General features: G+C 54.5%; 1 protein-coding gene across 2 annotated transcripts in view; it reads right to left on the minus strand.

The window, feature by feature from the left end:
- CNTN2 (contactin 2) overlaps positions 1-20851 on the minus strand; it is a 34781-nt gene extending 13930 nt beyond the window's left edge. For both annotated transcript variants that reach the window (XM_054466828.2, XM_054466818.2), the window contains exons 1-10: positions 20578-20851; positions 10747-10898; positions 5938-6082; positions 5647-5822; positions 5340-5435; positions 4710-4919; positions 4321-4420; positions 2588-2763; positions 2007-2143; positions 1441-1570 (exon numbers count right to left, since the gene is read on the minus strand). In XM_054466828.2, the coding sequence (XP_054322803.1) occupies positions 1441-1570; positions 2007-2143; positions 2588-2763; positions 4321-4420; positions 4710-4919; positions 5340-5435; positions 5647-5822; positions 5938-6082; positions 10747-10816 (1240 nt within the window). In that variant the 5' untranslated portion in view covers positions 10817-10898; positions 20578-20851. The remainder of the gene's footprint in view (positions 1-1440; positions 1571-2006; positions 2144-2587; positions 2764-4320; positions 4421-4709; positions 4920-5339; positions 5436-5646; positions 5823-5937; positions 6083-10746; positions 10899-20577) is intronic.
- Between the last annotated feature and the right edge of the window lie 1805 nt (positions 20852-22656).

Consider the following 22656-nt stretch of genomic DNA (forward strand, 5'->3'; position numbering starts at 1 on the left):
TCCTTCTACAATCTTTTCTCCACCCAGCTGGGAATGAACAGCTTTTTCAACTCACACTCAGTGAAGCCCGGCTCTTCACAAATAAGTCTCCACCTTTCCAATCGCATCTTGCTCCACTCTCTCCCCCATTCATTATGTTCCAGTCACCTAGCTTTTGTTTTTTTTCTCTCTCTCTTTTGAAGTTTTGAAGTCTTTTCCTGCCTTTGCACTTGCTGTAAATCTTGCCCGGAAATTCCCCAGATCTTCACGCGGCTGGCTCCTTAACATTCAGGGCACTGTCTAAATGAGACTTCCTCAGAGAGGACTTCTCTGACCACCCCATCTAACAGGCCCATCTCACGCCCATCGCTCTACTGGATTTTCTTTTCTTTTTCTTTTTTTTTTTTTTTTTAAAGACAAGTCTTGCTCTGTTGCCCAGGCTGGAGTGCAATAGCACAATCTCAGCTAACTGCAGCCTCTGCCTCCAGGGCTCAAGCGATTCTCCTGCCTCAGCCTCCTGTGTAGCTGGGACTACACGTGTGTGCTACCATGCCTGGCTAAATTTTGTATTTTTCATAGACATGGGGTTTCACCATGTCGCCCAGGCTGGTCTCGAACTCCTGAGCTTGAGGCGATCCACTCACCCTTGCCTCCCAAAGTGCTGGGATTACACAGGCATGAGCCACTGCACCCTGCCTGGATTTCCTTTATACTATATTTGATGGCTAGCTGAAATTATTTAATTGTTTGATTTGGGGTTTATTTGTCCCTTTCTACTGGATTGTAAGCTACTTAAAGGCAGAGACCGTATCTTTTGTATTCATCCCCTGTGAAGTGTTGAGTAAGTATTGGTTGAATGGATGAAGGAATGAATGAATGCTTCTTAGCAAAGCTTCACTAAAACCTGATGTGGTGGGTATCACTGTGTCCATTTTATGGATGAGGAAACTGAGGCTCAGTGAGCTCAAGTCACACAACTAAATATTAGCACTGGCTGACATTTCCCGAGCACCTGCTGTATGATGGGCAGGCCCTTTATGCTGTACCTCTTTCTTGTTCCATACAGCAGCCCAGGAGGGCAGGACTATTATTGCCTATATTTTATAATCAAGAAACTGAAACACAGAAACACTAAGTAACTTGCCAAAGCTCACATAGCTGAAAGGGTTGGGTTACACAGATCTGATTGATTTGGTTTCTGTTTTTTTCACTCACTGCAGCAAACATTTACTGTGTGCCAGACATAGGACAAGTCAGAGACCCTGCCCTCTGGCAGCTGTCAACCCTGTGTCTCATCTCCTTTCTTAAATCTCTGAGTTCTCCTACTTAGAAACTGTTGGAAAACCAAGGAAAATTGCCACAGGGTATGTGCGTGTGTGTTTGGAAACATCTAAACTCAGAGCTCTGAAAGGCACCATATGCATGTCCTTGGGATGTCCCCTGCCTCCCTGGGCCCCTTACCTTGCACGGCTAGCTCGGCACTGGCGTAGATGGTACCGTGCTTATTCTCTGCCACACACTGGTACATGCCCGAGTCCTCCAGGCTCAGCTTGGAGAACCGCAGGTCCCCGGCCAACACCTCCACCCGGTTCTGTGCAGAAGAGCCCAGAGCCCGGGGGATCAGGACCATGGGAGCCACAGGGAGGAGGGGTTTGCAGGGGTGGGGGCAGTGGAGACTCTAGGCTGATAATCCCTAGAGGATATGGCTCGTATGTCGAGTCCTACCTCAGGGCCACCTGGAACCTCAGGATGCAGATTACCCAGGCCTCCCCAAAGCTGGAAGGGTGAGGTGACCCAGTCAGGACCACATCACTTCTTTTGTGGCTGAACTGTGCCTGGATCCAGGCCCAGCCTGTGGCAATGGGACTGGGATGGGAAGAAGTCCTCAGGTGGTCCTAGGACCACCCTGTGACACCCTAATTAACCCAGAGGGGCTACTGGTGGTGCAGGGGAAGTTCTAGGGGGTGAGGGAACCAAGTGAGCAGAGGACAGTTGTGATGTGTGGGAGGAAGCCCCATGTCTCCTACCTGGGAGGCCAGAGGCTCCCCGTTCCGCAGCCAGCGCACTGTAGGCCGGGGTTTGCCGGCAGCTGCACAGCCCCAACGCAGGTTGGAGCCAATGTCAGCCTCTGTGTCCGAGATCACTTTTAGCCACTCAGGCTGAGCTGTGGGAGCCCGGAAAAGAAAACCTGGCATGAGCTAGGAGGAGCTTCCAGCTCATTAAAAGGAACAGAAAATCAGGGCAGCAGTACCTGTGCCAGACAGCAGAGGGCGCCATGAGCATTCTGAGACGGAGAGGACAAAGAGGAGGGGGCAGGAAGAAGGAGGCATAAGAAAGCTGGCACTCTGTGGTTGTGCCAATGGCTGCGTTCGCAACTTAAATCATTCTGGAGCCTCCTGTGTGCTTTCTGCACCCCTGACTGAAGCTCTGAGCTGACCACAGCACTAGCCTTTTCTGGTCCCAGACTCAGTGCTGTCCTAGGGCAAGCAGGCTCATGCAGGGGGCCTCCCAGTCTCCTCCCTGACTTTTGGGTCTGTTTCCTTGGGGACAAGGGTGAAGGCGGGAATGGGGGTCAGGAGGGGTGGAAAAGGTGTCCCTGGCTCTGTACCCTGCACTATGATGCGACCCTGCACGGTGTCTCGGCCCTTGGAGTTCTCCGCTTCACACTCGTAGGTGCCCTCATCCTCAAAGCTGACGCTGGGGATCTGCAGGGTGGGCTCAGCTGTGGTCCACTGCGGGGACAGGGAGCCGTCCACTTTGCGCCACTTGATCCGGGGGACAGGGCTGGCAGGAGAGACAAAGCCAGAGGGTGTGGGCTGAGCTGGGCCTACCCCTGCAGTGCCCGCAGCTCCTCATACCCAGACTCTCAGGCCCTCCTGAGATGCTGGGCCTGGGAGGAACAGAGGGAGAGAGGGTGCCTTCTGGCTGATCCTCACTCTCCTCTCCCAGGTAGGCTGGGAGCACACACAGGGAAGGGGCAAGAGGCAGGGCTTCTCTACCTATCCCCCCTGCAACAACCCTGGAGCCAGTGAAGCTGGGCTTCTGCGGGGTCTGCACCCTGAAGCTGGCCTGCCCTCCCCTGCACTGTTCACCATGCCTCTGGGTCTGCCTTCCACCACAGTGGCCTGTGACCTGGGTCTTTATGGGTTCTCTTTTCCGTTGCCTCTACAGGGCAGGCCTTGCCCCTACTTTCAAAGAGACTTTAGTTAGTAGTAATCTGTGCACTAAAACGGACTGAGGTGTCAGTTTTAATGGGTTAATATAGTCCCCTTCCACATGCTTTTCTTTTTTTTTTCTTTTTTTTTTTTTTTTTGAGACGGAGTCTCTGTCACCCAGGCTGGAGTGCAGTGGGGCGATCTCCGCTCACTGCAAGCTCCGCCTCCCGGGTTCATGCCATTCTCCTCCCTCAGCCTCCCGAGTAGCTGGGACTACAGGCACCCACCACCGCGCCTGGCTAATTTTTTTGTATTTTTAGTAGAGACGGGATTTCACCGTGTTAGCCAGGATGGTCTCGATCTCCTGACCTTGTGATCCGCCCGCCTTGGCCTCCCAAAGTGCTGGGATTACAGATGTGAACCACCGCACCTGGCCCCTCTTCCACATGCTTTTCATGCGGATTTTCTGGAAGCCCAAAACTTCCCACAAGGCAAAGATTCTCCCAGGTAACCATAGGAGATAGTTGAGGGAGGAGGGGGCCAAAGTACAAATCACATTCTTTCTTTCATTCTACAAACATTTATTGAGCACCGGCTATTTGCTTAGCCCTGTTCTAGTGAATCCTTCTTCTAGGAGTGCAAGAAAGAGAACACTTTCTGTTGTGATTCTCAAATAGATTGCTGTTAACATTCACGGAACACTTAACTAAATTCCAGGCACTGTTCTAAGCATCTCACATGTATGAACTGATTTAATCCTCATGACAACCCTATAAGGTAGGTACTATTATCACCACCATAAAGAAACTGAGGCACAGAGAGGTTAGGCAGTTTGCCCAAGGTCTGCGGGTGGCAGAGCTGGGATCTGAATGAGACAGACAGGGTTGGAGTCTGTACACTGTGCTGCCTGCCTCCAGCCCTGGGTGTTACTCAAGCTGTCTGAGCCTGCCATGCACTGCTGGAAGACCAAGCGATCCTGGCCATGGAAGGCCCCTGGCATATGCGATGCCTCACCCAGAGAGTTACTGTCCAGTGAGTGGTGGTCGATACCCACTATGTGCCCAGCACTTTGCTAGACCCTGTGAGGGACACCAAGATGAGAGCCCTGACTCTGCCTGCCCTCACCCTGGGGTCACCTGTGCCCCCGACGGACCGTGCCCTGCTTCCCCTCTCTCTTCACACTCACTTCCCAAAGGCGAAGCACTCCAGGGTGACCTGCTGCCCCACCAGTGCATAGGTCTCTGCTGGGAACCGGGCCTTGATGCTGGGTGCAAAGAGCCGGGTATCTGGGGAGAGAGCGTTTTACAAATCAGATGGAGATGACTCCAGGTCAGGTGCTCCCGTGCTTGGGATCTCAGCACCTTTCAGAGCCAACTCTGTCTAGGCAGCTGTGTGGAATCTCCTTGAGGCCTGGGGCAAGGGCCTGAGGATTTGAAGCAGGAGGATCTGGGGGTCAAGGGCCTGGAATCAGTGCCCTGCGAGCTGATCTTCCAATCTCCACAGGAAAAACCCTTTTCCCAATGCCCGCTGACCCTTCCAGTTCCCTCCCTCCAGCCACGCCTGGCCAAGCCTGACCTTCAGCAGCTAGGTTGAGCTGAGCAAACTTGCTGAAGACGCTCTTGGTGGAGAAGTCCATGTGGCTGGTGGCCAAACAGGAGTAGTTGCCCAGGTCTGAGGCATTGGTTCGGGCAATGTACAGGTTCCCTGTGGTCTGGGACACGAAGTGACGCCCGTCCGTCGGGATGAAGTTGGGGAACTCGTTGAGGAGCCAGCGGTAGGACAAGCCTAGGATGTGAGGAGTTTGAGGAAACCAGGGGGTGCTGGGCTAACAGGGCCACTCTGGGTGGGACCCCAGCATGCTGGTGGGGTTCTGCAAGCCCTGTCCTGACAGCCACCATGCTCTGAACTGGGGCTAAGGGGGGACCTAGAGGGAAGAAGCGACTTTATTCCTGCCCTCAGGGAGCACTAAGTCTGCCAGGGATCGCAGCCCTCAGGGGCCACCCAGTTTGAAGGCGGAAGCAGGGCACAACGATGGAAAATGACAGACCCATAAAGGAAACACAGATCATTTAAAATTAGGGTCCCAGGGATGGGTGCTTCTAAGGGTCATTTCCAGGGGTCACCTTTTATTCCATCCTTCGTCTGCCAAGCATCTGGAAGCCCTTCCTGTGCCCTCTCTAACCCTGGCCTCAGGTCTGGACTCACCTGGGTAGTGGGCAGGTGGGTTACAGGGCAACATCACCCCCCAGCCTTCATGAGTTTTCACTGGGTCTCGCTCCTCCTTGGAGAATTCCTGCAGAACTGGAGGCAGAGACCAGGGGCTCAGGCACTGTCCTCCTGGCCTGTGAGCCCCTCCCCGACTCATCCTTCACGGAGAGGCAGCAGTTCACTAAGGCATGTCATGTGAGGTCAGGAAGGCCCGGCTTGAGGGTGTCACTTGTCCTTTCTGGGTACTTTCTCCTAGTCCCCTCTCCCCCTCTCCCAAAGTGTCTTGGTCCCCCGCGGTTCTCACAGCCGAAGCGGAGGATGGCCTCCCTGCTGACGACGGTGCCCACTGGGTTGGAGGCCAGGCACTGGTAGACCCCGGCATCCTGTGCCTTGGTGGGGTTCATGATGACCAGGTTGCCCCCCACCAGCTGGTGACGGGAGCCTGGCTCCAGCTTCATCTCGGTACCATTCATCTTCCACCTGCAGCAGGGGACGGAGGAAGGGGACCTCTGAGTCCTGCCTGGTGGCAGGGCTAATGAGAGGGAAAGTTCAATGGCTGCCCAGGGCCTCCCAGCACCCACTGCAGAGGCCTTACCGATAGGTGGCTGGAGGGCTGGCCCGGGCGCGGCATGCCAGCAACACCTGCTCCTCCGTGGACTCCTCTGGGAATAGCACACTGAGGGGCTGGTCTTCAAAGACAGGCCCGAAGGTGGTTTGGGATCCCAGGGCTGAACTCCAAGCTGCAGGTGATGACACCACCAGAGGCCTCAGAGCCTGGGCCTGGCTGGAGCCTGGCCTCTTGGGCTGTGCTGTCAGTAAAACTTTCTCTGATGATGGGAATGTCCCATTTTCTGCACTGGTCAATGTGGTAACCACTAGCCACGTGGGGCTGTTGAGCACTTGACATGTGGCTATTGCGACTGAAGGATGACATTTTACATTTTATATTACTTAATTAATTTAAATTTGAATTTAAATAGGCTGGGCAGGCCCTATCTGGCCATATTAGTTCAATCAATCACCCATCCTACACTCAGGTATTGAGCACCTGCTCTATACCCAGCACTGGGCTAGAGACTGGCTTGTAAAAATGATTAAGACACAGTCCCTCTTCTTCAAGGGGCTTGCAGTCCAAGGAGGGAGACAGGAAATTGACAGTGCAAGGTAGCAAATGCCATGAAGTTCAAGATGCTGGGGCCTCAGAATGGAAGCAGTTCTACCTCCCAGGGGCTTTCAAGGGACCCTTACAGAAGAACTGATCTGTGGGGTGTGAGGTGCATGAGACGTCGCCAGCCACAAACATGCAGAGAAGATGTGTGTCCCTGGAGCCTAATACCCTTACTGGGGCAGTGTGGACCAACGAGGCCTGGGCCTGGGGACTAGGCTGGCCCTCTACTAGCTGTGGGACCTTGGGAAAGTTATAGAACCCTTCTGAGCCTCAGTGTCTTCACCTGTGAAATGAAAAGAATATGAGTTCACCTCCCAGGGTCTGCATGAGGATTCAGCCAGACAAACCCTTGGAAGTTGGCGGGCACGGACAGTGTGCTCAGCAGATGTCTGCTGGAGCTACATGTGGGGTGGGTACTTGGAGGAGAAGGATTGCCTTATGGTGGGTGGAGGGTGGGCAGTTTGTTTTGGTGGCAGTTTTATACAATTCCAGTATCACAATTCAAGAAATGTCCAGAAAAGGGAGTGACTTGCCCATGGTCACCCAGCAAGTCCGTGGCACAGACAGATCAATTCCTCCTGAGCTTGGTGGACCAATGAGTGCCAAACAGGCAAATGGGGCAGACTCCTCTCTCTTCATGCATCGTTGTCCTGCTGCAGGGCAGGGCAGGGCAGGGGATGAAGAGCCACAGATTGGCCGGACATCACACCTTCCCTTCGACAGGGCTGGGGTGTGCTCTCTGCTGACTGGTGGGGCCAGTCCGTTTTGCCTCTGCAGTGTCAGGTGGGAGCCAGGCTATCCCTAATTGGCTTCTACCTCTTAACACAGCTGATTTCAGGCTTTCCTTGGTGGGTCATGGGGAAAGGGATCCCCATTAACCAATTAGTTCCTTTCCCAGCACATCTAGCCGTCAGTCCTCTTCCAGGGTTAGGGGGTGGCCCCATGCTGCAGCTGAGGCCTAGCCCTGGCCCCTGGGAGTGAGGGCGGCTGCTAAGCAGCTCTCAGAATGAGGTAGGAGGTAGAGCTCCCAGGAATGGCCCGGTGCAGGCATCCCTTGTGCCATTCTCCCTCATTGCCACCCCAGGCCTCAGAGGCGGAGGCGGCGGGCGGTGACGGCATCATCTCAGCTGGAGAGCCCAGCTTAATCCCAAGTTAATGATGGTGGTGTAGGGTAGGAATCCTGCCCCAGCTGGCACTGCTGGGAGGGGAGGCAAAGGAGGGGCTGGGAGGCAGCCGGGCTGCTGGGAACCACTCCTAGTACAATAGCAGCTTCCAGGAACTCTGCGTGATGGGGTGGCTGAGTGGGCTCGGGGCACGTTGATACATTCAGACTCTTTCTTCCCGAGAAACCTTTCTCCTCTGCTCTCAGCTGTCCACTCACCCAAATATTCACATACACACCCCTTCACATCTCTCACCTACACACCTTTTCTTATATGCACGCTCATATCATACACACATTTGTACATAATGCACCTCCCTAAGCTGCTCAAATGGCAAGATACACACATTTACACACACATCCATTCCCCCCCCGACACACAGCTATAGATGGCCATGGAGACTTTTATATATAATCCGTGCATTCATAATAATAAAAATAGGTGCCATCGATGGAGTGCTTACTATTTATCCCATACCATGCTCCATATTTCCTTCTCATAACCTCTTTACAAGATAGGTATTGCCATTTTCTTATTTTCCTGATATGGAAACTGAGAGTTAGAAAGCTTCAGTAACTTGCCCCAGATCCCACAGCGAGAAGGAGCAGATCTGGGGGGTTGGACCTTGGCCAGGCTGACCCCACCACCAGCATTCTTAACCCCAGTGTCCCTGACTCTTGACCTCTGTTTCCCATCAGAACCACCAGAGGCCCTGCTCCATCTCACAGATAAGGAGTCAGAATCTCCTGGAGTGAGGCTCAGGAGACCAAGTCTTAGAAAATGCCCCTGGGCATTCCGTAGGGAGGCTAGGGTATGAGAGCTGGTCGCACTGTGCTGTGAGACTTTCTGGACACATTCATTATCCCCAGCATAGTACCACCTCCATGCAGACACCTCACTCATACCTCCAGCCTCTCAGCCATCCATATCCACAGACACCCTCACACACCCACACTTGCCTCTTCAGCTACATACACACCCACCCACACGTGAGCCTTCCCGTGTGTGTGCTTACACATGCACACGCAAAAACACACTCTCTGCCTGTAATCCCAGCACTTTGAGAGGCGGAGGCGGGAGGATCACCTGAGCTCGAGAGTTCGAGACCAGCCTGGCCAACATGGTGAAACCCCGTCTCTACTAAAAATACAAAAATTAGCCGAGCGTGGTGGCGAGTGTCTGTAATCCCAGCTACTCGGGAGGTTGAGGCAGGAGAATCGCTTGAACCCAGGAGTCAGAGGTTGCAGAGAGCCAAGATCACACCACTGCACTCCAGCCTGGGCAACAGAGTAAGACTCCATCTCAAAAACAAAAACAAAACCCCCAAACAACAACAACAACAACAAAACACACTCTCCCAGGTGAGGCCAGCCCTTCCTTATTCTTGTTCCTCATCCTCTCTGATTCTTTTCTGATGCCCTGTCCTGGTAACTTTTCCCCCAAACACAGGCATCAGAAACCTTGCAGAGGAATGGAGTTAAAGAGATGAGAAGGTGGAGGGGGATCCTTGATACCCCTCCTTGCACTGGAGTGCCAGGAGTCCACAGCTATATCCCGAGGACAGGGCAGCAAGAAAAGCCCAGAGCTGAGGCACCTTCCTGGGAGGGGTGGGGGCCAGCGATGGGATTTGCCACTCCTGTCTCTGGAGCTCTGGGAGGTGGCAGACCAGATCCCAACCCCTTGGCCATTGGCTTCATGTGTCTCTGGGTCTAAGGACCTTGGATGCTTTCCATACCCCTTTCCTCAGATGGTGTGGATCCAGCACTGAGGTGTCCCTGAGGGAGCGGATGCTAGAAGCCCAGGCGCCTCCCCTCTGCTCCGTCTGGGGTGCACATCTCCTGCTCGGTGCAGTTGAGGCTCCCCATCCCTGTAGCTCTTCCCAGTCTGGTGGACCCTTGGACAGGTAGCGAGGCCTGGGGGGCTGGGTGGCTCCCCCTACACTCTGAGTCAGCCCTGTTTCCCAGCAGCCTCACTGACTGAGCTGCAGGACTGGGAAGCAGTGAGGACAGAATGAGAACGTCTGAAAGTATGCCAGTGGAGTCCCTCCCTCGTAAGACAAAGGACCTGAAATGCACCGGCTGTAGCCTTGCAGGGGGTGTGGGGTGGGGGAGGTGGAGTCTGAGGTGCTTAGAACTCCAGGACCACGGAGAGTCCCACGGAGATGTTTAAGGAGAAAAGAAGCATCTATTGTTCTGGGCTGAGGGTCAGGGCAGAGGCCAAGCAGTGGATCCAGCAGACCCCTTAGAGCAGGAGGCGGCTGGGGACCTCCCTCTTGCCCTAGGACAGGCCAGCTGCCCAGCTCCTCTGGCCTGACATGCTCTCCAGAGTCCAGCTGGCCTGTGGCTCTCGGCCTGCCCTCTTCACCCTCTCCTTCCCCTCCTGCCAGCCTTCCTCTGCCTCTCCTCCAAGCTGGAAGCTCCCCTGGGAGGAGAACCTGAGCTCCCTTGTCTGCCGCATCTCTTCCCAGATCCTGTTCTATGCTCGGTCCACTTGCTGGGATGCAGCGTTGCCTTAAGAAACCCTTCCAGGGTTTAGTGGGATTGACGGCTGTCTGCTCATGTCAGGGGACTACAGAGCCCTGTCTGGGAGAACGTCCTGCAATGATGGAAATGTTCTATGCTCTGTGCTATCCAATATGGCTACTGAACGTTCGAAATGTGGCTAGTGCACCTGAGGAAATTATTTTTAAAATAGAATTGAATCTGAGTTGTAGTAGTCCCATGTGGCTATTACCTTCCATATTGGACAGTGCAAACTTTGAGGCTACAACTCCGGGTGATATTGTGGAGATCTGGCGTGCCATCATCTTGCTGTGTGACCTAGGGTAAGCCACTCACCCTCTCTGGGTCATTCTTCCTTCATCTATAATATGGCAAAGACATATTCCCTCTCCTAAACTCAAAGGAAGGTAAGATCTACAAATGGGAAATTTTAGCAAGGAAATGGCCTCAGAAATCTAGCTGCTCCCACAATGCAAAGCCAATGATTTCTGTAATCGTCACCCAAATCATAGCAAGGATATAACGCTATAATCATGCCTGCTAGGCTTCAAAGCCCAGATGAGCCCTCTTACCTGAAGAGGAGACAAGGGCCACAGCAGCTACCAGCAGCAGGTGTGGCTTCCTCCTGGTGGCTGTCCCCATGGTGGATGTCCTGGCGGAGGTGGGGATCGGAGAAGAGCCTCAGCTCAGATTGGGGACAGCCCAGCTGGAGGCTGAGAAGGACCTGGGGAGGCAGACAGACAGGAGGGCTCTGAGCCGAGGAGCGCCCCTCCCAGCTCCAGGCACATCTGGGTCCATAAAGCTTTTACCTCGGCCTGGGGAGCTGCCGGAATTGCCCAAGCACTAATTCTCCCCAGGGCCCCAGAGGAAGGGGCTTGGCTATTACCAAGAAGCTCTTCCTGGGGCTGAGTGCCTCCTACTGGTCCCCTGGGAGTCTGGCTCAGCCTTGTACCCCTACCCGCCCCCACTCCAGCCAGTGGGGTGCCGCTTAGGAAGTGAAAGCAGTGATTAATTGCGAGGTAAGAACCCACCTGCCCTCTCGCCCGTCAGCTCTTGAGGCGAGGCCAGAAGAGAACAGGACTTGTGCATGGGTTGGAAGTCAGTAACATCTTCCTCTAGCAGGCGGGCTCGGGGCTGACTTTCCCCCTGCCCCTTCCCCTCAGCTGTCTGGGTGGGGGCTAATAAGCCCCTCTGGGAGCTGCCTTAAGTCTCCCAGTCTTGTTTTCCTAGCAGTGAGGAGGGGTCTCACTGATTTGTTCACACCCTCTTGCCAGAGGAGTCATGACCTTGGCCCCATTAGCAATGCCCCCAACCAGATGGGTGAAGGGGCCCAGCAGGCTTTCTGGGTCGAAAGAGTTAATGCAGCTCCCAGAGGAGCCTCCCTCTTGCACAGAGATGAGCTGAGGTTTGGTTCAATCCTTGAGCTCTGGAGAAGAACCTGTTCCCTGTAGCTGCTGAGAGCAAGTCAGATGCCTGTCCCATCAGTCTGAGAGATGGGGCCTTCTCTTGGGAGGTGAGGGCAGGGGCAGAGCCAGCCTCCCCGTTCACTCCCAGTCCCTGGGAGGACTTTCCTAGTTTGGAGGGGAGTGTGGAATGTCAGGGGCCTGCTTTCCAGTTATTGGTTATCAGAGTGAACCTGGGTCACTAGGCTCAGAGCCTCCACAGGGGCCAGGGAGCCCAGCTGCAGATTCTGCTGCTCTGCTCTGCCTGCCCTCTTTGCGGAAACTTAAGAGCAGGGGGAGGAGGTCAGGGCTTGGGGAGAGAGCCTGGCTGGGGGCCCTTTCGCCAACTGCCTGCAAGACCTGTCCCGTCTCTGGATCTCAGTGTTCTGGCTCTGGGGATGCTCCCAGAATGCAGAGTGGCCAAGGGCTTGGGAATGCTGTCCCCTGGATGGGGACCCAGGTGGACAAAGAAGACTGCAGAGGACCTAAGATTGCCCCTCGGGCCTGTGCAGAGGTTGAAGGCCAGTGCAAGCTCAGGATCCGCCCTGTCTCACATCACACTCTATTTCCTCAGGAAGAGAGCTCCCAAACCCTTTTAACCCTCCACATTTGCTCACCCCACAACCTTTTCCTGCCTCTTTCACAGCCACAGCTGGCACACAAAGGAGCCTGGGAGAGAGAAGGGAGAGTTGTCCCTAGGGCCTGTCAGGAAGGATATGGCCAAGGAAGCCGAGAAGCTGGGTGTTTTGCAGGGGGTGGGGGGCGTTGGAGCAGATGGCACTCCCTCCTCCACCCTGACTACAGCCTCATGTCCACTTCCCATTGACAAGCAGGGTGCCCAGGTGCCACTTCTCCCCAAATACCTGCCCCTCCCTGTCCTTGCCACTCTCAGTTCCAGACTTGAACTCAAGACGTTCTGCACTTGCAACCCCTCCAACATTCCCCCAGCACATCCATCTCCATTCTCCTGTAATTCCCTTCCGAGGCAAGGCAGTCTCTCCTGCAAGGCCCTGTCCATGTCTCATCCCTGCCGGGAAGGGCCTAAGATGCCCCTGTCTGCACAAAGAATTCAGTTCACTCTGTTCTTTACTACAGCTTTGGTACCCTGCCTATAGAACTGTGTCCATCTCCATTAGAAGGTTCTGAGCTGCCCAGGGGAGAGACTGTGTTGTGTTCATCTTGGTATTACCTATGCCTAGCAAAGTACCTGGCACATCATAGTTGTTACTTGTATGTTGCATTTAACTGGGAACAACTGTGATTATATGCCTCCAGGAGCCAGTGAACACATGCGTGGGCACATGTGATGGGGCTCATGCAGATGCTCCTTGACTTACGATGGGGTTACATCCGAATAAACCCACTGAAAGTTGGAAATATTGTAAGTCGAAAATGCATTTAATACACCTAATCTACTGAACATCATAGCTTAGCCTAGCCCACCTTAAATGTACTCAGAAGGCCGGGCACTGTGGCTCACGCCTGTAATCCCCGCACTTTGGGAGGCTGAGGCAGGTGGATCACCTGAGGTCAGGAGTTCCAGATCAGCCTGGCCAACATGGTGAAACCCCATCTCTACTAAAAATACAAAAATTTGCTGGGCATGGTGGCAGGTGCCTGTAATCCCAGCTACTCGGGAGGCTGAGGCATGAGAATCGCTTGAACTCGGGAGGTGCAGGTTGCAGTGAGCCAACATCATGCCATTGCACTGCAGCCTGGGCAACAAGAGCAAAATTCCATTTCAAAAAAAAAAAATGTACTCAGAACACTTACATTCACCTGCAGTTGGGCAAAGTCACCAAATACGAAGCCTATTTTATAAAAACGTGTTAAATATCTCATGTAATGTACTGAATACTGTACTGAAAGTGAAAAACAGAGTAGTTGTTGGATACTCGAAGTATGGTTTCCATCGAATGTGTATTGCTTTTGCACCATCGTAAATTTGAAAAATGGTAAGTCAAGCCACTATAAGTCAGGGACAGTCTGTATATACTTGATAGGGTTGACAGGTCTTCCGTGCTTCCTGGGGGCAACCCCAAGGCAAACTCACTCTCTCTCTCTCTCTCTCTGTCACACACACACACACACACACACACACACACACACTCAGAGCTCTAGGGTCAGCAGGGTATCTGGTCAGGGGAAATCACAGACATATGTCCCTGGATGCTATAGAAATGCAGGGAGTTATCCTCAGAATAGAGAGGTGTCGGGACCTTCCAGGGTTTGAATCTGATAAACAGGAGTTGTTAATATTGACTTCATCTCTGAACAGCTTCGTGAGCTTGGACAGATTAATGCCCCTTGTGAAGCCTCAGTTTTCTCATGTGCAAAGTGGAGATCGTAACATGCACTTTACGAGTTCTTTGGAGGGTTCCATGAGGTGCTAGAGTGCCCTGCAGTGGTTTTCAAACTGCTGTGAAGTCTTGGGGCTGTTTGGACCCGTCTCAAGGCCACCATGGGAGGCTAGGGAGAGAGCATGGGGCTCCAGACTCCTTCCCCACTCCAGCCAGAGCAGCTCCACTTGTATCTGCTTTATATACAGGACTTTCCTATGAAGTTCCCTTTAAACAAAGGGCTCCATGGCTCCAAAAAGTTGGAAAATCACCCCGTTGGCACTGGTGTGCTACGTCCTGATGCCTGGCACAGAGAAGGTGCTCAATCATCATTTGCTCCCTGCTCTTTGCCAGCCTGTCAGGCCCGGGAGCTCACTGGGGGCAGGGTGCTGGCCTGGGGAGGAGCCTGGGCTCCAGGCACTTGTACTGAATGTGCCAGAGCAAGGCAGAGACAGACAACCAGGGGCTGGAGACTCCGGGATAGCCTCTGAGCAGATTCCTACCTGGAGTCCCTAGCTCCCACAGCAGTGCTGGTGACAGCTGGGTGTGTGTGTGCGTCTATGTCCCAGTGTGCGTGGATGTAATGCTTGTGGGCATCTGTCTGGTGTGTCTATATGTCCCTGTGTATATGTGTGATCTGCTCTTTGTGTGTCTATGTGTCTGTGTATGATGATGTCCGGTCTTTGTGTGTATGTCTGTGTGTGTGTCTGTGCGTGTGTGTGTGTGTGTGTGTGTGTGTGTGTCGGGTGTGAGGACTCAGCCCCTTGCCTTGTTTCCCTGAAACCCACCAGGAGGTTTGCATCATAGATCCTTCGCCTCCACCTCCAGTAGTCAGAATTGTCTGTTATCTCTATTACCATAAGTAATTACCATGGGTAATCATGAATAATCCGGCCCAAGGATCCTGGGTACCCTCCAGGGATCAAGATGTACAGCCTTAGAGGAGACTGCGGGGGAGGGACCGGGATCCAGGAGCACCTGGGGTTGCCCTCGGGGAGCACCGCAGACCCATCAGCCTGATCAGATGTATATTGAGCTCCATTGTGTGCCACAGCCTTGGGTGAAAACACACACACACACACACACACACACACACACACATGCACGCAGAGTCTGAGCTAAAGGTTGGAGCTCCTTGCCTCCCTAAAGGTGAGGCAGTTGGTGTCCAGTCCTGCCCTGCATTCATTTCCATCACAGTGTTTATTGACCATGTGCCAGGCATTGTGCTAAGCACAGCGGAGACAGTCATAAAGTTACTGCCTCTACAGAGCTCCCTGACCACCTGAGTGCAGCCTAGGATGCACTCATGAGTTCACCGATCAGTCATCTCCCCATACCATCTGCCCTATTATGCGTTCTAGAATGCCCAGGATGGAGGAGGCCTTTTTGTCAGGAGCAAGGCTGGAGTGGAGCTATGCCAGGCCCAGAGCTGGCCTTGTGGACCCTGAGCCAGCCAAGCCTCGCCCAGGCCAGCTGCCCTGGTGCAGGGGTGCAAGCACAGACTGGCACAGGCGAGCACAGGCTGTCATCAGCAGGGGCTGGTCCTGCGAGGCACCAGCACATGGGGGAGTGGACCACTGGGGGGTTCAGGGGCACCAGGGGAAGCTGGCTGAATTGTCAGGCCCAGGAAACAAAGGGCCTGGGGGACAGCTGGGGGACAGAAGGCTGTGAGTGGGGCTCCAACACACGACAGGGTTTTCTGGGATAAGGCCCCCTGCATGGAGCCAGTCAGAAAATAAAAGGTACACCCTCCACCCCAGAGTTCTCCCTATTGGGATGCCCAGCTCCTGGCCCTGAATCTCTCTCCCCTTCTCCCCAGTAATGGAGATTGGAGAGCAATGAGAGATTTGGCAACTTCCGATGGATGGCGGTAGGAAAGGGGAGTTCAGAGCCCAGCTGTGGGCAGAGACTAAGTGATTTATTATCAGCCTACAAAGTACTCGAGGAGCCCTTCAGGCCCCCGCTTGACCTCTATCCTATAAAACAGCACACTGGTTAACAGGGAAGGCCATTGGGTCAACCTGCCTGCTGCTGTCTAGCTAGTGTAACCCTAATAAAACTAACTAGTATAACCCTGGTTATCACAGTCATTACTTAACCTCTCCCAGCCTCACTCTCCCATCTGCAAGAATGGGATGAGAAGGGTAGGACCCACCTCATGGGACTGCTGTGAGGTCAGCACCATCACACGCTCATCGTGAGCGCTCAGAAAAGATCAGATATTAGAACTGAGAAATCTCACAGCCCTGTATCCACAGCCACTGTGCCTGTCTGGCTTACTTCTATACAGTCACAATGTCCAGGCGGCACTCATATGTATTTAGGAGACTGACAAACCCACAATCTCCTGGGCAGGTGCCTCCCTCCTCTTACGCCTCAAAGGTGCAATGGTCATAGGTAAGCACTAGCACAGCACCCCAGACTAGGGCACAAGGACACAACCCCCATGACAGAGTTATACCTGGTACAATGTGCTCAGGGGGTCACGTGGCCAGGACAGGCACTCCCAAGCAGGTACTCCTTCTAAACCGCCCTCACCTCCTGCCTGGTGGGATCTAAGATCAGTACCTTTTCCTTTGCCTAAGACAAGAATTGCCTCCTGGGACGGCACCATCATCCTCCAGGAAGGTCTGAACCATCCCCATGCCCCTCTGGTCAGTACAGGGCTCTGTGGTGGTGTGGGTGGGGGCTGCTAGGATCTCAGTGGCCCAGGCCAGGCAGCAGCTGGCAGGGGCGGAGTGAAGGATTGTGATTGAGGGGTCTCTGTGGTACCCTGAGCTGGAGACATCCTTAGGGCAGAAATGGGGACATAGGGACCTCCTCAGCCCCAATGGGGACCAGGGGTGCTGTGCAGCCCCGTCCCTCCTTAGTCCCCTCTGTGTGCTGCTCAGCTGTCTCTGCAGGCTCTTTGTGATGGCAGCTGCTTCCCCGAAGCCCAGCCCTGGTGCTGACGTGCCCTCTGGGGAGAGCTGTGGCTCCAGGCTCATGGGTTTGAGCTTCCAGCACCGGGCAGGGGGGAGTCTGTTCCTTGATCTGAGCCTAGAGTCTTTGCCCCTGCAGGAGAGAGCTACTCTAATGGAGAGACCCTTTAAAGTAGGGAGTGGACAGAAGAAGAGAGGTTTCCATCCTCCTGGGAAGCTCAGGATCAGGAGCCAGCCACCCCCAGATCTTAGGTTCTCCTACTTGCCTGCCCTGCTCTGTGTGCAGTGTGAGGCAGTGAGTGAGGGCTTTAGAAGGATCCCTTTTTGAGATGCCAGGCATAAGAACAATGGTTTCAACTTGTTTCTGAAAAAGCAAATCAGGAAGAAAATTTCCTCATGCATTAGCAGAGCAATTTCTCCATGTCCCCCCAACTCTGCTGTGAGGAGGCTCCCCCCAATTCCTAGACAGCTTCCTCCAGGGTGGTTCAGAGCTTAAGCCTGGTGGGGGTGGGGTCCAAACTGCTCCTCTTCTCAAGCTAGTTTCCTTTGGATTTGGGTTCCAGATTAACTTCACCTCTTGGGCAGCACTGCAGGAAGGCTGCCCTCCAGCCAGGCACAGGGTGGGAGAACCCCTTGGTCAGGGTGTTCAGGGTGGCAGGCACTGAGAAGATGTGGGCTTGGGCTGGAGGAAACCTAGCAGGTTTGACTAGACGGGTGTGTGTGAGGGGCTGGGGTTGACTTCCCCACCTAAGTAGGGAACTGAATGGCTCATTAGGTAAGAAGGACACTGAGATGTGTTTAGGCCTGAGTGTGTCCTGGGATGGAAGGTGTTCAGGTTTTGGGTGAGAGTATCACACTCCTTGCTTTTGTTTGCATTCTCTTTGGTAAACAAAGAAACATGGGCTAATCTTGTAGCAAGGAATCATCAAACTAAGAAAGGACTTACTCTAGGATGGTTACCTTCAGGACACAGAGCCCACAGAAACTCCCATAAATGTTCCAGGTTAGCAACAGCCCCTGGGGGGTTGGTTTAGATTGGGGTTGTAGTCCTGAAGGATGAGGGGGTGGCCAGCATGCCTAAGGGAATGAAAATGATGTCTGCCTTCTTATGGATTCCTGAGTCACATCCACCTTTTACCATTTGAAAGAGGATTACTAGAAGTTGGAAGAAATTTACAGGGTCAGCCAGCCCAATCTTTGCCTCTAGGAAGGACTCTCTAACCTTGGACCAGACCCAAGTTCTCCACACCATCCTTAGAGTCATCTGAAAGGAGACTGTCCTGCCTTCTCATGGCTCATCCTTCTAGCCAGGAAGGTCTCCTGCAGTGTAACTTAAGTCCCTCTGGCTTCCCTGGCATATTCTTTGCTCTGGTTCTTCCTCCCCTGTGTATCAACCACCTCTTCTCCAACCCCCTGGTTCTGCCCTAGGAATCCCTCCAAAAATACAAATACCACCCACACTCAGGCTTAGAGATTGTCTTTGAAATACGCTTTCTCACCAACGTTTGGCTCGAGGTTTCTGAAGAGGGGACCACGCATCCTCCAAACCACCCCAAACGCGTTGCTTCCCTGGTGGCTTTAGAGGCAGAAAGGATGCCGTGGAGTACACCTGTCTATGTACGTGCTCCTAAGGAGTAAGTTTGGTCAGCCAGGGACGAGATGTGCAATCACCCCATTGAGCACAATTCCTCGGAGGCCCATCCTACATGTGTCTCTATTTGAACAACTGCTGGCAGAGAAGGTGCTGGAATGGAGTTGCATAAGGAGTGAAATCTGGCAGGGGAAATGGTGGTGGGGGGAGGCTGAGGGCTGAAGCCGGTGGAGTACATGCGATGAGAGAAGGGAGTGCGAGGAAAGAAGGAGTAGAGGAAGGGAGGAGAGTAAGAGAGAGAGAGCCGGGAATGAGAGCAGGCTCCTGGAGTCTGGGGCACTCATCTCCACGAGCAGTGCGCCTCTGCTTCCCTCACCGCTCATGGTGTGAGCACAGTGGTCTCTGCACCTGTGAAGCAGGTGGACCTTGGGTGACTTTGACATCATCAGGTCAGGGGCCCTTTCCTGTCTGTCTCACCTCCTGCCTTCCTCTTACTCGCTGAGGACTCCCACGGGAGATTAGGAAGGACTCTGACCTTGTGGCAAAAGCCCTGTCCGTGGTTCTGCAGCTTGGCTAGAAAGGGGTTAACTGGTGGGCACCCTGAGGAGGGGCTTGGATGCTGCTGTCTTTAAGGGGAGAGCTCCCTTCTCCCAAGGCCAGGAGTGAGGGCACCCGTTGTGACCTCCAGGCCATCTCCCTGCCCCACCCCTGGGGGTGCGGTCATAGCAGCCTCTCCCACAGGTGGCCCACCTTTTGCTGCACTCGATCTCCAGTGGCTCATCCGGCCCCTCTGAGTGGGACCAGGAGGTAGAGAGACTCGGAGGCTAAGTGAGCTGAGGCGTCTTTGGCCAGAGGGTTGGGAGAGGAGGCCGAAACTGTTGCCCAGACGAGACCAGAACATCACCTGTGCACTGGGTTTCTTGGACTGTTCCTTCTCCCACCTTCTTCTGAGCAGAGGGAAAAGATGCTGAAACCCACCTTTCTCCAGGGCTGGGGCCATGGCTTGCACAACCCCACTCTCTCCTGGTCTCACTGGACCCCCCCATACCTGGGACACAGGCTCAACCCCCAGGGGTCTGGGGCTAGAGGGTACCCGACTCCATCTCCAAGTAGCAGCAGGATTCTCCCCTGCCATAGGCACGGCCTTCTCCATGCCCCGCTGCTTCCCAGACCTGAGAGACCCTCTTGGAGAAGGTGACAGGATTCAGCTCTGGACACTCACTGGCTGGGGCTGCCCCCCACCTCTAGCCCATTATGTAAGCCCCACGGTGCCGGGCAGAAGGATTGCCCTCTCTTTCCAGAACTCCCCAGCTCTCCCCCTTCCCTTCCCCATACCATTCTGGCCCCAGCCCCTTTCCTTACTGGAAAGCCAAACTTTGTGCAAATCCTTCCCTCCCACCAGTGAGGATGGGGGGAGGGATTTGAGGAGAAGCTAAGGTCGGGAGGGGGAAGGGAAGGAAAGGAATTTCAGCCCGGTAGCCCCAGCCTCTCGCCCTTTGGGATGTGACTCGCCTCGGGACTCTCCTTGAGTCCCAGTTCCTGGACAGGCCTTTGCCCAAACTTGTGCTCCACTCTCCCCTCTCTCTTCCACAGCCTCCCCCTCCATCCAACTGAAGCAAGACTTTGCAAAGAGGTCACCCTGCATAGGTAGACCCTGGGTGACCTCAGAACTGGGGACTCCGGCTCAATTCCATGCAGGGACTTCTGGGGCAGGCCAGGGCCCAGGGCCTGGCCGTATGGACTGGTCCTGTCCTGGACCGGGTGCCCAGGGCCGGCCCAGGAGAAACTGCCCTCTCCACAGGCAGCTGCCACTGCCTGCTGGCCAACTCGAATTCCTGGACACACTCCTGGGGTCCAGCTTTTCGGCCAGGCTCGGCCTGAGAGAGCCCTGCGGGATGCCGCCCACGTAGACAGGGCGGAGGGGAGCCCCAGCACCCACCCTGGGGCTGAGGGGAGAAGTCAGAATGGCCCCAGCCTGCCAGTGTTCCTGTCCCTGTTCCCTCCCAAGTTACAAGGGGGATATTTACAGGAACTGAGCCGGGAGCCCTGGCCCATAACAGCACGCCGGGAAGCCCCTGGGTTGGAGGAGACAAAAGCGGTTGGCACCTACCTGGGGCGAGAGAAGGGTGTTGGCTGGGGCAGGTGGACGCTGCCCGAGTCGGTGAGCCGGGGCCGGCCGGGCCGCCAGCCCCTGGGCCGCTCTCCTTTGGGCCCTGGCGGCCTCAGCCGCTCGCTGTCCGGGTGCGGCGGCGGCCGCGGCGGCGGTGGCGGGTGAGGGCGCGTGTGTGTGAGCGCGCCCGGAGCCACTGCAGCATCTCTGCATCAAGATGTGCTCCTCCCTCTCCCAGGCTCCGCTCACTGGCTGGCTCCGGTCCTCAGCCAACGCTCGGGGGCCCTGGAGATGGCTTCCTTCTGCCCCCCCTCCCACCCCCCTTCCGTCCCCACCCTCCTGGCTTTACCTCATTTGCTGTCATTTAAGGACCAGGGAGCGAGCCCAGCGCGCGTCTTCCATAATGCATGGGCGGCTCATGGACAGGCCGCGGGGCGCTGTCTGGCCCGCCTGCCCTCCCGATCCTGCCCAGCCCCACTTCTAGTCCCCCTGCCCAGGGCTGAAGGGGCAGGAGAGGGGCGGGGTGAAGAGGGAAAAGAAAGTGGCTCTTACTCCTCAGACCCTGGAGACCCATGGAGCCAAAACTCCTGGTTTCCCCAGAAATCCCCTATCCGAGGAAGAGATCCAAATCAGAAATCCCAGCTTGCTGTGTGGCGCAAGTGGCAGGGAGGGGCTGTCTCTGTTGCCCGGTCCATCCCATGTTCCTCTTTATTGTTTCCCTTGTTCAAAAGTAGTTTGAGCTTTTTGTCAAAATATCTAAATATTAGAGGACATTTAAAAATACATAGTGAAAGTCCCTCAACCACTACTCTTAATAAATCTAAGTACATGCCCCCAGGTTTATTATTTTCGTGTATACAATTACATGGGTTAGTAGGGTTATTTCACACAAATGTGATTACATAAAACAGTAACATTGGCAAAACACTTTTAACTGTATAACTGATCTTGGACACTTTTGCGCATCAGTATGTTTGGATCCAATCCCATTTTTAAGCAACCAGCAGTGTGATGTCATGAAAAGCTCCCTGGATTAGGGGTCTGGGGGTCTGAAGCGTACTCTGGGCTCCACAACCGACTGGCTGTGTGCGCTTGGCTAGGTGCCCTGCCCTCTCTGAGCCTGGCTGGTACCTGAAGGGATTAAAGATGGACACAGTCCTGCCAGCTCTGAGATTCTAAGTGCTCACCCTTGTCAGCGATGCCTTTCTCCTGCCCTGCTCCTGTCACGTGGGGGAGTGCCCAGGAAGGCTGTGGCCCGGAGGCGGAGGGACCAGCCATCTGCAGCACCAGTCGGCTCTGTCAGGCTGTCACTGTTGTCTCACCCCCCTCTGATCTGCCTGCTGTCCAGCTTGCACAGTCAAGACCGGTGAGCAGTCCAGATGCCGCAACAGCTGGCAGGGCCAGGCCAGCCTCCCAGTTTTAAATGGCTATACCTGTCAAGCTTGGATCATGGCTCCATGGCTCCCTGAGTGGAGGAGGTCCTGGGGACCTGGGCCAGAATGAGAGGGTCTGGAAAAGGAGAAGGAGCCGGGGAGGTTCTGCTGCTCAGCCTCCAAGGCTGGAATGTCTGCCCAGGTCCCACATGCGCTCCCCTACTTTCCTTCTGAGCCCCTCCAAAGGGCTTGCCCAACTTGAGAGATAGTCTTCTTTGTTCCTGATGGGGAGGACTTGGATTTTGCTAATGATGTTTCTTAAATAACATCGAATGCTGTTATGTAGACAGACACATCAACCCCTTGCCAGGATATCTTTCCCTTCCGGCCCCTGCCCGCACTGTCCTTGCCTGTCTGTATGTCTGAGGGCTGGCACATTGGCTCTGAGCTCCTGAGGTGAACCTTGCTCTTTGACACCATTCAAGTCAGCCTGGGCTCCGAAGAGAGGCTCTGCAAGTTCTCTCCTAGCAGAAAACGGCAGGAACAAGTCCTTGCCAAGAAAAGGATGCTATGTCTGCTGCAGGGGGCTGACGGGCCAGGAAATAGGCTGGCCCAGGAACCAACAGTCTGGAAATGCTTGCAAGGATTGCTTTAGACGGAGGCAGCTCTCTTTATGACTCTATTTTAGGACAGCTGCTGCCCTGTG

The sequence above is a fragment of the Pongo pygmaeus genome, chromosome 1 (genome assembly GCF_028885625.2).
Source record: "Pongo pygmaeus isolate AG05252 chromosome 1, NHGRI_mPonPyg2-v2.0_pri, whole genome shotgun sequence".
Taxonomy (NCBI): Eukaryota; Metazoa; Chordata; class Mammalia; order Primates; family Hominidae; genus Pongo; species Pongo pygmaeus.